This window comes from Phycodurus eques, chromosome 8 (genome assembly GCF_024500275.1).
Source record: "Phycodurus eques isolate BA_2022a chromosome 8, UOR_Pequ_1.1, whole genome shotgun sequence".
Lineage (NCBI taxonomy): Eukaryota > Metazoa > Chordata > Actinopteri > Syngnathiformes > Syngnathidae > Phycodurus > Phycodurus eques.
This window is the reverse complement of record NC_084532.1, coordinates 6,754,968-6,770,629: the sequence shown is the minus strand read 5'-3', so window position 1 is coordinate 6,770,629 and position 15,662 is coordinate 6,754,968. Positions and strand designations below refer to the sequence as shown.

General features: G+C 40.9%; 1 protein-coding gene across 1 annotated transcript in view; it reads left to right on the top strand.

The window, feature by feature from the left end:
- LOC133406480 (contactin-associated protein-like 4) overlaps positions 1–15,662 on the top strand; it is a 90,605-nt gene that overhangs the window by 55,795 nt on the left and 19,148 nt on the right. The window contains exons 11-16 of the mRNA XM_061684133.1: positions 8,116–8,222; positions 10,113–10,232; positions 10,452–10,649; positions 13,180–13,342; positions 13,646–13,770; positions 14,107–14,277. Of these exons, the coding sequence (XP_061540117.1) occupies positions 8,116–8,222; positions 10,113–10,232; positions 10,452–10,649; positions 13,180–13,342; positions 13,646–13,770; positions 14,107–14,277 (884 nt within the window). The remainder of the gene's footprint in view (positions 1–8,115; positions 8,223–10,112; positions 10,233–10,451; positions 10,650–13,179; positions 13,343–13,645; positions 13,771–14,106; positions 14,278–15,662) is intronic.

Below are 15,662 nucleotides of genomic sequence, written 5' to 3'. Positions count from 1 at the left end.
GAAGTTAATTAACTTAGTGTCCTAGGGCGAACTCGGTATCTTTGGTTTCCGCTTTGAAGCTCCGGGTGCTGGTAATTCACTTAGCGTCGGCATGCCAACGCAAATGTCTGTGTCTTGCTTCTGTTGATTATGGCTGTTGATTCATTTAGTGTCTGTATGTGAAGTTACGTCTCGCCTACTCCGTGGGCGTCTATCTCGGTGGGAAGAGCGAATCTCGCCGGAGACTGGGTTGCTGGATGTCATCTTTTCATGGCGTGCCTGCTACACTGTGTTTTTGTTCTTTGGATTATATTTAGTTTTGTTTCATGTTATGCCTTGTTTTCTCTTGTCCCATGCTCATGTCTTGCTTATTAGTTTTTTGTTTCCACCTGTTCTTGTCAGCCCAGTCCATGTTAACCAGTCAGCTCCCTCCAGCCACTTGTGTCTTATCCTGATGTGCCTCGTTGTCTCATCAATTTGTTTGTATTTAAACTTTGTCTGTGTCGGTGCAGTGTCGTCAGAAGTCACATTTCCTGAGTCCTGGTATGTCAGTGTCCCTTCCTGTCGTGACTTCTGCCTCCCTGTTCCCATGCACTTGGATCCTCCTTCTTTTGCTACCACGAAAACCCAATTGTGATGGAATCCCATTTGTCTCAGATTTTAAAACAGTTAGACTCATAGCTACACTTTTAAACACATAAACGAACAATGACATTTGAAGTTTCATCTTTATAATTATGGACCTTTTATGGAGGATTCACTTATCTGGGTTGTCATATGAAGCGACATTGTCTAAATTGTGTACATTTGTCATTAGGTCAACATGGTATGATATGGCAGTTTTCCACATGCTGTACACATATAATCCAACAGAAACATTTTTTATTATGTATTTAAATTTCATCATGTTTTGTTATCAGTTTACTATTTGTGTAAACAACAAATATGTGTTTAATTACAAAAGAATTAACTATGGTTTTAATCCACTTTTTAAATGAAACAGCCAAGGTTGATCCATTTAGTCAATTTTAAGGAAAGTAATCAAAATGTAATCAAATTCAATTAATTTTGTTACTTTGACCAAAATAATTTAAATAGTTACACTACTATTACATTTTCAACAGGGTAACTTGTAATGGTAACCAACTACATTTCCAAAGTATTCTTCCCAACACTGCACATACCTGTAGATGGCCATGGCTGTACTTTTGCTATCATGTTGCTATGCTTCACCTAACTACCATGTAGTCTGGGATCCAAATCAGATTGTATGTCATTTTTGCTGTTCAGACTTAATAAAGTCAATATGGATACGCTGTGGGTATGGGAAAAATCTGAGTTGGGGGTGCCCTGCGGTTGGGTGTACCCTATCTCTCACCCAAAATCGGATGGAATAGGCTCCAGCTCCCCCGTGACACTAATCAGAACAAGAGGTATAGAAAATGGCTGGATGGATGAACATGAAACATTTCCATTGGGGTTTGTAGGACAAACAGAAATATGGTAGTCCCTATTTCTTTGCCCTTTTATTAACAGTTAACCACAACGGAAGTGTTTGCTCTACTGAGTGCTCTTCTGGTGTTATGGGTTACTGTAGCAATTACACTAATAAAAACAACTATAGGAGCCTTCCAGATGATAGCCTTAACACAATGGAGCTTATATTAATAAAACTACCCACAAAAACATTGGCCTCCCCCTGACCCCTCTAACAGTCATGTGCAGGTTTTGTTCTGACAGCACAGCCTGCGAAATTGTGAGAAACATAACTCAGCCCTGCCACCACCTGCTCTCGCTACTCCCATCTGGTAGGTGTTTCAGAGCCCTGAAGCCCTTGTACTTTCAGGTTCACACCCCAATATATTTTTTTCCTGTATAATATTTTATTGATATACAACAGTGGTTTGTAGCATATTTGCTATACAGTATATAATTAAAGTAAGGAAATGAAACAGCAATTGCAAATGGTCTTTTTCCGCAGCCTCTCAATATACATTTAACCCATTTTGCAGCTGTCTGTAACACAAAATGTGTTTCATTTAAATTGTGTGAGACACACAAATGTACAGATCACAGTGTCCCACAAGTATTGGTAAGACTGGTATCGATTCCAGACTTTGTGTCAAGTGATTTTTAATTTCATCCTCTCTATCTACTGAGTACAATGCTTTATCTACTTTCCTATCCCAGATTAGAATTAGCTAACAATGTTACCAGCATTAGATTCTACCGTGGCTGGGATGTGCAAAACAATATAACAAACTGTGAGACACGTTTTACATTTCAGAAAACCATTGAACAAAAGTTGAAATAAATTTACATTTAAAGTTATTTTTAATCAACTCAGCAATTTCTTGAACTTAAATTGACTTTTTGACAAATTTCAATCAGGTTTCCGAACTCATCACAGTACAGAATCTGCTCTAATCATAGTGCTAAATGATATAAGGTTTAATACTGACTCATGAAAGGTGTCAATTCTGGTCTTGCTAGATCTTAGTACGGTTTTTGGTAGATCATAATATACTGCTGAACAGGTTAGAAAGATGGGTAGGATGAAAAGGAACAGTCCTTAAATAGTTCAGGTGCTACCTGAAGGAATGTAGTTATTCTGTAACCGTTGAAAGTGTTCAATCTCATTGAATGGCAATTACCTATGGGGTTCCTCAAGGGTCAATGCTTGGACACCTCCTGTTCAGCCTGTCTATGCTACCCTAGGGTCAAATTCTTCAGAACTTTAATTTTGACTCATCAGCTATGAATATGACACACATTTCTATCTAGCAGTGTCTCCAGATGACTACAGTTCAATTGAGGTGGTGTGTCACTGTCTAAAACAGATAAATAACTTTAATAAAATAATTTGCTTCAATTAAACCACAACAAAACTGAGATAATTGTTTTTGGCAAAAAAGAAAAGAGGATTGCCTTAGTAAATACCTGGAGTCACTCTCTTTAAAAACCAGACCAAGTCCGAAACCTTGGTGTACTGATAGATTCCGACTGGACTTTCAACAGTCATATCAAATCAATTACTAAAACTGTCTTCTACCATCTGAAGAACATATCCAGAGTGAAGGCTTGCTTGTGCCAAGCAGACCAGGGGGCTCATGTACAAAAGGTGCGTATGCACAAAAATGTGGCGTACGTTCTTTTTACAGATGTATCAAGAGTGAAATGACTGTGGAAATGTGCGGTGCCTCACGCTACCTTCATGCCTGGCGTACGCACGTTTGTACAGCTGTTGGTGCTGTGGTGACAGAGTTGGTGATGCTGGGAAACTTAGCATAAATCTGCATACCCGAGACACATGAACAATTAGCACTGATGAACAATTAATGCCCAGCAATATTTGATTTCAACAATGTGAAAAAGACAAGGACTCGGAATGCCCTTTTTAACCAGTGTATTTCATGAACCACTGATATTTGTGAGGACACCTATTAATTGATCAAGGTGATCATTTATGCCGCCTTTTGCGCTCACAATCTCTTCTTGTGACTCCAGCACATGCACTGAAAAAAAGAGTCCTTTGAAATTACTTAATTTGAACATGTACATTGGTTGCTCATTATTAAAATGTGTTAAAGTGACATACTTTTTTTTAGGAGAAGAGGGATAAATTGTGTAATTTTAACACATTTTGATCATATGCAACCGATGTCCATCCATCCATCCATTTTCTGTACCACTTATCCTCATTAGAGTCGTGGCCATGTTAGAGCCTATTCCAGCTATCTTCTGGCGAGAGGTGGGGTACACCCTGAACTGGTCGCGAGCCAATCGCAGGGCACATATAAACCATTCGCACTCACATTCAAACCTAAGGACAATTTAGGGTCTTCAATTAACCTACCATGCATGACTTTGGGACCCTAGTCCTCAGAACTATGATGCAGATGTGCTAACCAGTGCACCATAAATCTGGATATTTTTGTGGCTACGGCGATTTCTGGATTGGAGCGTACGCCATGTTTCAGTAGGAACTCTATCTAAGTCTTTGTACATGAGGTCCCAGGAGAAGCTCATCCATGCTTTTATCTCAAGTAGACTTGACTATGGGTGGCACAAGTCAGTGCAAACTGTAGGCCGGTCCCAAGCCCGGATAAATGCAGAGGGTTGCGTCAGGAAGGGCATCCGGCTTAAAACCTTGCCAAACAAATATGAGCGTTCATCCAAAGAATTCCATACCGGATCGGTCGTGGCCCGGGTTAACAACGTCCGCCACCGGCGCCGTCAACCTGCGGGGCGCCGTTGGAAATTCAGCTACTGTGGGTCGAAGTCAAAGAAGAAGAGGAGGTGGAAAGCGGGTTCTTCGGCAGAAAGAGAAGAGGAAAACACAGAGCCTAGAACTGAATGTGGGGACTTTGAATGTTGGGACTATGACAGGAAAATCTCGGGAGTTGGTTGACATGATGATGAGGAGAAAGGTTGATATATTGTGTGTCCAGGAGACCAGGTGGAAAGGCAGTAAGGCTAGAAGTTTAGGGGCAGGGTTTAAATTATTTTACCATGGTGTCGATGGGAAGAGAAATGGAGTCGGGGTTATTTTAAAAGAAGAGTTGGCTAAGAATGTCTTTGAGGTGAAAAGAGTATCAGATCGAGTGATGAGGCTGAAATTTGAAATTGAGGGTGTTATGTGTAATGTGATTAGTGGCTATGCCCCACAGGTAGGATGTGACCTAGAGGTGAAAGAGAAATTCTGGAAGGAGCTAGATGATGTAGTTCTTAGCATCCCAGTCAGAGAGAGAGTCGTAATTGGTGCAGATTGTAATGGACATGTTGGTGAAGGTAATAGGGGTGATGAAGAAGTGATGGGTAAATACGGCATCCAGGAAAGGAACTTGGAGGGACAGATGGTGGTAGACTTTGCAACAAGGATGCAAATGGCTGTAGTGAACACTTTTTTCCAGAAGAGGCACGAACATAGGGTGACCTATAAGAGCGGAGGTAGAAGCACACAGGTGGATTACATCTTGTGCAGACGATGTAATCTGAAGGAGGTTACCAACTGTAAGGTAGTGGTAGGGGAGAGTGTGGCTAGACAGCATAGGATGGTGGTGTGTAAGATGACTGGTGGTGGGGAGGAAAATTAGGAAGACAAAGGCAGAGAAGAGAACCATGTGGTGGAAGCTGAGACAGGACGAGTGTTGTGCAGCTTTTCGGGAAGAGGTGATACAGGCTCTCGGTGGACGGCAGGAGCTTCCAGAAGACTGGACCACTGCAGCCAAGGTGATCAGAGAAGCAGGCAGGAGAGTACTTGGTGTATCTTCTGGCAGGAAAGGAGAGAAGGAGACTTGGTGGTGGAACCTCACAGTACAGGAAATCATACAAGGAAAGAGGTTAGCTAAGAAGAAGTGGGACACTGAGAGGACCGAGGAGAGGCGAAAGGAATACATTGAGATGCGACACAGGGCAAAGGTAGAGGTGGCAAAGGCAAAACAAGAGGCATATGATGACATGTATGGCAGGTTGGACACTAAAGAAGGAGAAAAGGATCTATACAGGCTGGCCAGACAGAGGGACAGAGATGGGAAGGATGTGCAGCAGGTTAGGGTGATTAAGGATAGAGATGGAAATATGTTGACTGGTGCCAGCAGTGTGCTTGCTAGATGGAAAGAATACTTCGAGGAGTTGATGAATGAGGAAAATGATAGAGAAGGGAGAGTAGAAGAGGTAAGTGTGGTGGACCAGGAAGTGGCAATGATTAGTAAGGGGGAAGTTAGAAAGGCATTAAAGAGGATGAAAAATGGAAAGGCAGTTGGTCCTGATGACATTCCTGTGGAGGTATGGAAGCATCTAGGAGAGGTGGCTGTGAAGTTTTTGACCAGCTTGTTCAATAGAATTCTAGTGCGTGAGAAGATGCCTGAGGAATGGAGGAAAAGTGTACTGGTGCCCATTTTTAAGAACAAAGGTGATGTGCAGAGCTGTGGCAACTATAGAGGAATAAAGTTGATGAGCCACACAATGAAGTTATGGGAAAGAGTAGTGGAGGATAGACTCAGGACAGAAGTGAGTATTTGCGAGCAACAGTATGGTTTCATGCCTAGAAAGAGTACCACAGATGCATTATTTGCCTTGAGGATGTTGATGGAAAAGTACAGAGAAGGTCAGAAGGAGCTACATTGTGTCTTTGTAGATCTAGAGAAAGCCTATGACAGAGTACCCAGAGAAGAACTGTGGTACTGCATGCGGAAGTCTGGAGTGGCAGAGAAGTATGTTAGAATAATACAGGACATGTACGAGGGCAGCAGAACAGCGGTGAGGTGTGCTGTAGGTGTGACAGAAGAATTTAAGGTGGACGTGGGACTGCATCAGGGATCAGCCCTGAGCCCCTTCCTTTTTGCAGTGGTGATGGATAGGCTGACAGATGAGGTTAGACTGGAATCCCCGTGGACCATGATGTTTGCAGATGACATTGTGATCTGCAGTGAAAGCAGGGAGCAGCTGGAGGAACAGTTAGAGGGATGGAGGCATGCACTGGAAAGAAGAGGAATGAAGATTAGCCGAACTAAAACACAATATATGTGCATGAATGAGAGGGCTGGTGGGGGAAGAATGAGGCTACAGGGAGAAGCGATAGCAAGGGTGGAGGACTTTAAATACTTGGGGTCAACCGTCCAGAGCAATGGTGAGTGTGGTCAGGAAGTGAAGAAACGGGTCAAAGCAGGTTGGAACGGGTGGAGGAAGGTGTCAGGTGTGTTATGTGACAGAAGAGTCTCTGCTAGGATGAAGGGCAAAGTTTATAAAACAGTAGTGAGGCCAGCCATGATGTACGGATTAGAGACAGTGGCACTGAAGAGACAACAGGAAGCAGAGCTGGAGGTGGCGGAAATGAAGATGTTGAGGTTCGCTCTTGGAGTGACCAGGTTGGATAAAATTAGAAATGAGCTCATCAGAGGGACAGCCAAGGTTCGATGTTTTGGAGACAAAGTTAGAGAGCGCAGACTTCAATGGTTTGGACACGTCCAGAGGAGAAATAGTGAGTATATTGGAAGAAGGATGATGAGGATGGAGCTGCCAGGCAAGAGAGCTCGAGGAAGACCAAAGAGAAGGTTGATGGATGTCGTGAGGGAAGACATGATGGCAGTTGGTGTTCGAGAGGAGGATGCAGGAGATAGGCTTACATGGAAAAGGATGACGCGCTGTGGCGACCCCTAACGGGACAAGCCGAAAGGAAAAGAAGAAGAAGAAGAAGAAGACTTGACTATTGTAATGGTTTTCTGACTGGACTCCCCAAAAAGAGCATTAAACAGCTGCAGCTCATTAAGATTGCTGCAGCTTGGGTTCTGACCAGAACAAAAAGGTCAGAACATATTACTCCAATTCTGAAGTCTTTACACTGGCTTCCAGTCAGCTTTAGAATATATTTTAAAGTTCTGTTATTGGTCTATAAATCACTAAATGGTTTAGGTCCTGAATTCATGAATGAAATGCTAATGGCATATAAACCCAGTAGGGCTCTGAGATCGACAGACTCAGGTCAAATAGTGGCACACAGAGTCCAAAGCAAACATGGTGAAGCAGCATTTAGCTATTTTGCTGCACACAAATGGAATAAGTTGCCAACAGAACTGCTGCTAGCAATAAGTGTGAATGTTTTTCTGTCCAGGTTTTCTCAAACATTTGAGAGCATTTCCACTTTCAAATATTTCTTGCACTGTACGCTGTTTTAATTGTACTTTTCTTTGTTTTCAGTGTTTAGCAGCTGCTTTTTTTCCCTTTGTTTTTAAATGCTCATTGAGTTACCTTATGTATGAAATGTCCTATCTAACAAAATTTTCTTTGCTTTGCTTTGTTTTGCCTGATGCTCTTAAAAAATGAAAATTCATATGTCTTGATTATCATCAGGAGTTTAAGAGTTTAGCATCTTAGTGATGCAGTGGCAGTTACAATAGTTACAACAGTTACAACAGTTATAACAGTTACAACTTTCTGTACAACGTTTAGAAAATGCACCTGTGCTGAACTAAAAACAAACTTGGGGTTTGAAGGTGCTTTTGTTCAGGTTCTTTCTTTATAGTACTGCAGAAACTCATAACAGTGTAGCTTGCTTTCTAAAGTTCTTGAGAAACGTTGAGCGATTATCTAACACATTTCGAACCCTCTTACTTTGTTCGCTTGTCTGCCTCTCAGGTGCTCCCCTAGTCACTGTGAACATGGAGGAACATGTACTCAGTCATGGCGCACCTTCCACTGTAACTGCTCCGACAGTGGCTACAGAGGTGCCACCTGCCACAGCTGTAAGTAACATACATCTCCTAGTTGAGTCCAGGTTGCAAATTCCAGGTTTTTATGACATACATGTATATAAAAACAAGACCAAGATAAACCATTTCAAACCTTTTGACCTACCACCTGTCACCTACAAGTACATTGAAAATAAATAAAATAGTTCAAGGAGGGCAAGCGGCACGGTGGACAACTGGTTATCACAGTTGAGAGGACCCGGGTTCAAATCCGGCCTCACCTGTGTGGAGTTCGCATGTTCTTCCCGTCCCTGTGTGGGTTTTCTCCGGTTACACATGCCAAAATCATGGAATCATGGAACAAAACTCTAAATTGCCTGTAGGTGTAAATGTGAGTGTGAATGGTTGTTTGTTTATATATGCTCTGCGATTGGCTGGTGACCAGCTCAGGGTGTACCCTGCCTCTCGGACAGCTGGGATAGGCTCCAGCAAGCCCGCGACCCTAGTGAGGATAAGCGGTGCGGAAGATGAATGAATGAATGAGTTCAGGGAGGGTAAGTAAACACTGTATACTGTACAGTACACATATATAGTGTGTGTTTATACAGTGTATATCTCTCTATGCACTGTATACATATTTATTGCACATTCATTACACCCCCTAGAGACACTGACGGATCATTTGAATTAGATAATTTAAGAAAAGCTGCATTATTTTTTCTTTCTGCTAACCTAAGGGCTGTGAAACTTTCTGTTAAGACCAATTAAGATTCAGTTGACATGCAGCAACATTAGCATTGGGCAGGGCAATATGTATATTAGATGTAAATACATATTTGACATCTCAACATGTTTTGAGGACATAATAAAAGTCTTTATCCAAAAATAATACAAGCACCGCAGTGTAAGCAAGGAAGGTATTGCGCTGCATAAAACACACACAACAGCTAGTGTTATTATTATTATATTATTATTATTATTATAGCAGACTACTGTCATAGTTCAGTATTACTTGAAAAACGTTTTGCGTTATTCACACAGTATTAACCAAATGAACGTCAGTGCCCCTCATGATGTGAGTTTATTATTTGTTGCACTTGAACATATGAAGAGGAAACAATAAGGAAGCTTCTTAGATTTTTTATTTCGCATTATTAAATACTGTATGTAGAAATGGACTTTGATATATAAAGATGCCACAGTAGAAATGCGATCACTTCTCCAAGTTCTAATCAATACTCGAGAAGTCAGTGAAATGACTTTTAAAATAATCCCGCTTGGAGGTGATAACCGAATATTTTTGTTTTTAAGCATCAGGCAGGGACAGGAATTTCCAAAACGGTACAATGTTGTCTGAAGTCAAATCCATCCATCCATTTTCTGAGCCGCTTCTCTTCACCTCGCTTATCCCAGCTATCATCGGGCAGGAGGCGGGGTACACCCTTAACTGGTTGTCAGCCAATTGCAGGGCACATACAAACAAATTCACACATTCACACTCACACCTACTGGCAATTTAGAGTCTCCAATTAATGCATGTTTTGGGATATGGGAGGAAACCGGAGTGCCCGGAGAAAACCCACGCAGGCACGGGGAGAACATGCAAACTCCACACAGGCGGAGCCGGGGATTGAACCCCGGTCCTCAGAACTGTGAGGCCGACGCTCTAACCAGTCGTGCACCGTGCCGCGTCTGAAGTAAAATAAATAAATAAATACATAAACAGGCTGGCGACCAGTTCAAGGTGTATTCCGCCTCTCGCCCGAAGATAGCTGGGTTAGGCTCCAGCACGCCCGCGACCCTTGGAAGGATAAGCGGTACAGAAAAAGGATGGATGGATGGAAATAAATAAATTAATTAATTTAAAGACAATTTAAAAAAGGTTGAGTATTTAAATAAGATACTTTGTGGATATTTTGAGCTGGTTTCTATTTTTCTGCACAGCAAGGTATGGACAGTCATGTGAGGTATACAAACACAAAGGAAAAACATCAGGACATTATTATGTGGATGTGGATGGCAGTGGACCAATCAAACCTCAGCTCATGTACTGTAACATGACAGGTAACACACACACACACACGGCATTATTTATTCACACAATTTCAATCTAACATTTACTAAATCTTTTCTTTGCTAATTAAAGGAAATTTAATTTGTTCATATTTATTTTATTTAACTATTAAATATTTCCTTAATCTGTTCTCTCTAATTTTCTGCTTCAGAAGTGCTACATTAACTTAGAATTTGCAAATGATAACGTCTTCTGTGTGACTACTTAAGACAGGGCATGGACGGTGATCAAGCACAATAATACAGAACTGACCCCACTGCATTCAAGCCCTGAGAGAAAGCAGCATATAGTCCATTTCCATTATGCTTCAGAAGAGGAGCAGTTAGCGGTGGTCCTCAGCCGATCAGAGCATTGTGAGCAGGAACTATCTTACTATTGCAGGAATTCCCGTCTCCTCAACAAACCAGGTGAAAGTTCAAAGTTAATGCTTGAGCTCCGCTTAACATGAATTGTTGTAATTTACACATCATTAGGTAAGCCTGCATAATTTAAGCAGGGTACACACATACCGATAATCGGGACTAATTTGAGCATTTCCCCCTTTTTCTGATCAAAGTCACCAAAGGACTGATTATCAGATGCCTCTAAAAGATTATTTTAAGGGATTATCCCGTAGTGTGTGATGCATTAAGACTGATTTTTGCACCGCCCCCCCCCCCCCCCCCCCCAATCTGCCCAGAAAACAGTTGGGGCCGACAATCGTATGTTGTCAACACCGACGACAGCCGAGCCACAGGCTCGCTTTAAATGAAAAGATAGCCAATTAGGAAGCGACCTGAAGCTTGCGCTGTTGCCAGACACAATAGAAGAGCAAGATGACAAGAGTTTGCCACTGCGATGTTATTACCAGATAAGATAAGATAAGATAAGATAAGATAAGATAAGATAAGTTATCCTAGCTTCTTCTACTACTATTTTCTGTCAGTCTGGCTGCTCTCTGATTTGATGCTGCCTCTCACCCGTCAACAGAGGTGGGTAATAACACGTTACATTTACTCCGTTACATTTACTCAAGTAACATTTTGGATGAATTGTACTTGTCAGAGTAGGTTGAATGCACTATAGTTTTTACTTTTACTTTAGTATTTATGTTAAGAAGAGTCAATACTTTTACTCCGTTACAATGAACAACCTGCCTCTCGCTAGTTTTATTTATCCGTTATTGGGTGCGCGACCTGTTTTTAGATTTTATCTTCGACGTCCACATAGGGCGCCATTGCGCCAATCCAACAAGATCATTAGTGTCATTTGACTCCAATTCACCAATCAGATGGCACAAGCCAGTCACATGACTGCACACAAAGCCTTCGGGGACGACTCATTGTGGGGAAAGAAAAAAAACCAGCCGTGCGAGTGTTTACTTTACAGACTGAAAAACAACAGCTTTATAATGCAGATGATGATTATGAAGATGTAGTCTTGCGTCTGCCCAAACGTGCACATTTCAGCCCACTTCTAAATTGAGAAAACACCTTGCAATAAGTAGCAGATGTTTCTGTTGTTGTTTTGGCAGTGAATATGACAACATTTGCCCTATTTTATGGTCATAACTAATTGTATAACATAATAACATCTTTTGAGGTACATGTCATGCTGTAATCTCTCTCTCGCTCACACACACACATACACACACACACACACACAATATCAATAGGTCTGTTCAGCAACTAGCTTCTTCATTCAGTCATTTAAGTGAATAAAGCAAATAATGTTTCTGTAGGGCCCAGTTCATGTGTTGTTAATTCTGGGCACTTAAAAATTTAAATTGTGGCAGGTGTGTGTGGACTCCCATATATTATTAATTTTTATTTTATTTGACATCCATGCTCAGATTTATTTTATTTTTTTTAATCAGAAGATACTCACCTGTTACTCTTTACTTAGTTTCAGTGGTAGTTTTTTTCACTGATTACTCTAACTCTTACTCAAGTAAATGTTTGGAGGACTACTTTTTACTTGTACTTAAGTCATAGTATTCAGTAACAGTACTCTTACTTGAGTACAATGTTTGGCTACTCTACCCACCTCTGCCCATCAGTCACCAGACATCTACTTTTGGAGATACAATTACAACAAGTATCGTTATGTATGTGGTGTGCTGTGTTGATTATCTCAAGTACACCACACACTAAAATCAATCAATCATTCAAAACCTTTATTTAACCAGTAAATAAAAACTCATTGAGGCCGAGGTCTCTTTTTCAAGGGTGATATAGCCAAAGTAGTGTTCCCTCACTATATCGCGGTTCAGCTATTGCAAGTTCAGTGCATTGCACACTTTTTTTCATATTTATATCGCACATAATTCGCCATATTGTGGAATTTTGAATGTACAGCATGCTATAATTGGTGGTAAAATAAATGCTTCCTTAGCCTAAAACATTAAAAATGTAAAAAAAATAAAAAAATCATTAAAATACATATTACAAGGAATAAAATGTACATGGTGTACAGTAACAATGTGCATTATTTATGATTATATTTTAAAAGGTATTTAAGAGTATATAGTATGGTAGAGGTTAATAGGAGTGTCAGGAAGATTAATAAAGTCAGGGGAGGTTCATACAGCTTTAAAAAAATATGTGGTCGCTCCTTTGTCGCTTTTCCAGACCCTAACCCCTGTGATAAACGAGGCATTACTGTATACAAAAAAAGAACAAAACAACACAAGACATTACCACTGTAAAAGAGCAGTAAGGACATGCATGCCATTTTTTTCCCTGTCATGTCTAGGGTCTTTCATATTACAAAAAATGTTTGAGATGTTAAAAATCAGTATGTATGCACCAGGCTTAGAGAGCTTCATTAAAAAGAAAATCTACATCTGTAAAGCTAATAATCATTGCATTGTGCAGGTTTACCCAATTCTGTGGCCATGAGTGCCATTAATGAGTGTCTGTGTAAAACACAGAGTGGTAAATGTTGTCTATGTTTCAGACAGTACGCCACTAAGCTGGTGGTTTGGAGGTCAAGCTCCTGGACGGATCCAAACACATTGGGGTGGAGCTTTGCCAGGCAGTCAACAGTGTGCTTGTGGACTGCACAACAACTGTTTGAATTCAAACGTCCAGTGCAACTGTGATGCTGACAGTGAACAATGGTGTTATAATTTAAGATATTCCTATGTACAGTGTTTGATTAATGCATCCTTCCATCCATCCATTTTCCATACCGCTTATCTTCACTAGGGTTGTGGGTATGCTGGCACCTATCTCAGCTAACTCGAGCAGAGACGCGGGGTACACCATGAACTGGTCGCGAGCCAATTACAGGGCACTCATATTCATATATAATTTTTTTTTTCCAGAGATTTACCCAAATCAAGTGGTTCTTATTTTGTTCTTCACCTTCTTCTTTATTATGTTTCTATCCTTTTGCTTTTCCTCCTTTTGACCACCCCCAGGACTAATGACTCAGGTCTCCTCACCCATAAGGAGACTCTCCCAGTCCAATCTCTGGTACTGGGGGTCATAGAGCCAGGCTCAGAAGCTTACTACAAGGTGGGACCTCTACGTTGTCATGGAGACAGTAGGTTCTTTTCATATATGTTGTGTTAAAAAAAAAATCATTTTTCAACATTGAAAGATTTCACAATTATAACAATAAACCCAAGTAATAAAATATATTTTGGTTTCACCAATCCTCAAATTCTATTGTATTTGAATTACTACATGTCAGGTTTCTTTCTGTCGTAGAAACTGCATCGATGCAGCTATGCTTTGGCTCCCAACTAATTACCTCAACACTTTCTGGGTTGTCTTAAATTTACTCTCAGTTTTAAGCATCAATGCAAATATTCAATTGAGCTTGTGATTAACATATTCAAAGGGGACTTTGCAAACCGGTGCACTTTTTGTGTTCCAGAAAGTTTTTGGAATTCTGCACTATTTGATAAAGAGACATCCTACCTTCACTTCCCTACCTTTCATGGAGAACTAAATGCAGACATCTCCTTTTTATTCAAAACAACATCGTCCTCTGGGGTCTTCCTGGAAAATCTGGGCATCAAAGATTTTATCCGTATTGAACTGAGATGTAAGTGAGAGCTCAGCTCCTTCTCCTCAATATAACATTTGAATGTTTTTGGTTTCATTTTTACCTTAAAAAGCTTGGCTCTAGGTTTTAGCCTTCTCTTTCCTCTGTCCTTCTCTCAGTTTCCTTCTCTCATTCAAAAACACCGCAGAGCATGTCTCCAATTTGGCTGCTGTTGTTATAGCAGCAGGTGGTTAGATGGCTCTATATTAATATTATTGTGTTTAGCATACCTTAGCCAGTGGTTCCCGACATGTTTTGTCTGACTTGGGAAAGGTGTCAATTCTGATCTTGTTGGAGCTTAGTCCGGCTTTTGATACAGTAGATCATAATATACTGCTGAACAGGTTGGAAATGTATTCAGTGTGAAGGCTTACGTGTGCCAAGCAGACCAGGAAAAGCTCATCCATGCTTTTCTCAAGTAGAGTTGACTATTGTAATGGTCTTCTGACTGGACTCCCCAAAAAGAGCATTAAACAACTGCAGCGCATTCAGAATGCTGCAGCTCGGGTTCTGACCAGAATAAAGAGGTCAGAGCATATTACTCCAATTCTAAAGTCTTTACACTGGCTCCCAGTCAGTTTTAGAAAAGATTTTAAAGTTCTCCTACTGGTCTATAAATCACTAAATGGTTGAAGTCCTGAATACATGAAATAAATGCTATTGGAAAAATATAAACCCAGTAGGGCTCTGAGATCAACAGACTCAGGTCAAATAGTGGAGCACAGAATCCAAAGATAACATGGTTAAGCAGCATTTAGCTATCATGCTGCACACAAATAGAATAAGTTGCCAACAGAATTGACGTCAGCCCCAAGTGTGAATGTTTTAAGTCCACTTTAAAAACTCTTCTTTTTTCTCAAACATTTTAGAGCATTTCCACTTTTAAATATTTCTTGCACTGTACGCTGTTTTAATTGTACTTTTGTACTTTGTTTTAATTGTACTTTTTTCTCCATCCATCCATCCATTTTCTGAGCCGCTTATCCTCACTAGGGTCGCGGGCGTGCTGGAGCCTATCCCAGCTGTCATCGGGCAGGAGGCGGGGTAAACCCTGAACTGGTTGCCAGCCAATCGCAGGGCACATACAAACAGACAACCATTCGCACTCACAGTCATGCCTACGGGCAATTTAGAGTCTCCAATTAATGCATGTTTTTGGGATGTGGGAGGAAACCGGAGTGCCCGGAGAAAACCCACGCAGGCACTCTCTTTGTTTGTTTTAAATGTTTATAAGATGGGTTTTCGTCCTTTATTTTAAAATGATTTTTAATCACATAAAGGTCATTGAGTTACCTTGTGTATGAAATGTGCTATATAAAGAAATTTGCTTTGCTTTGCTTTGTGTACCCCCTGAAAAGTTTTGTCATGCCATAAGTACCCCCTCA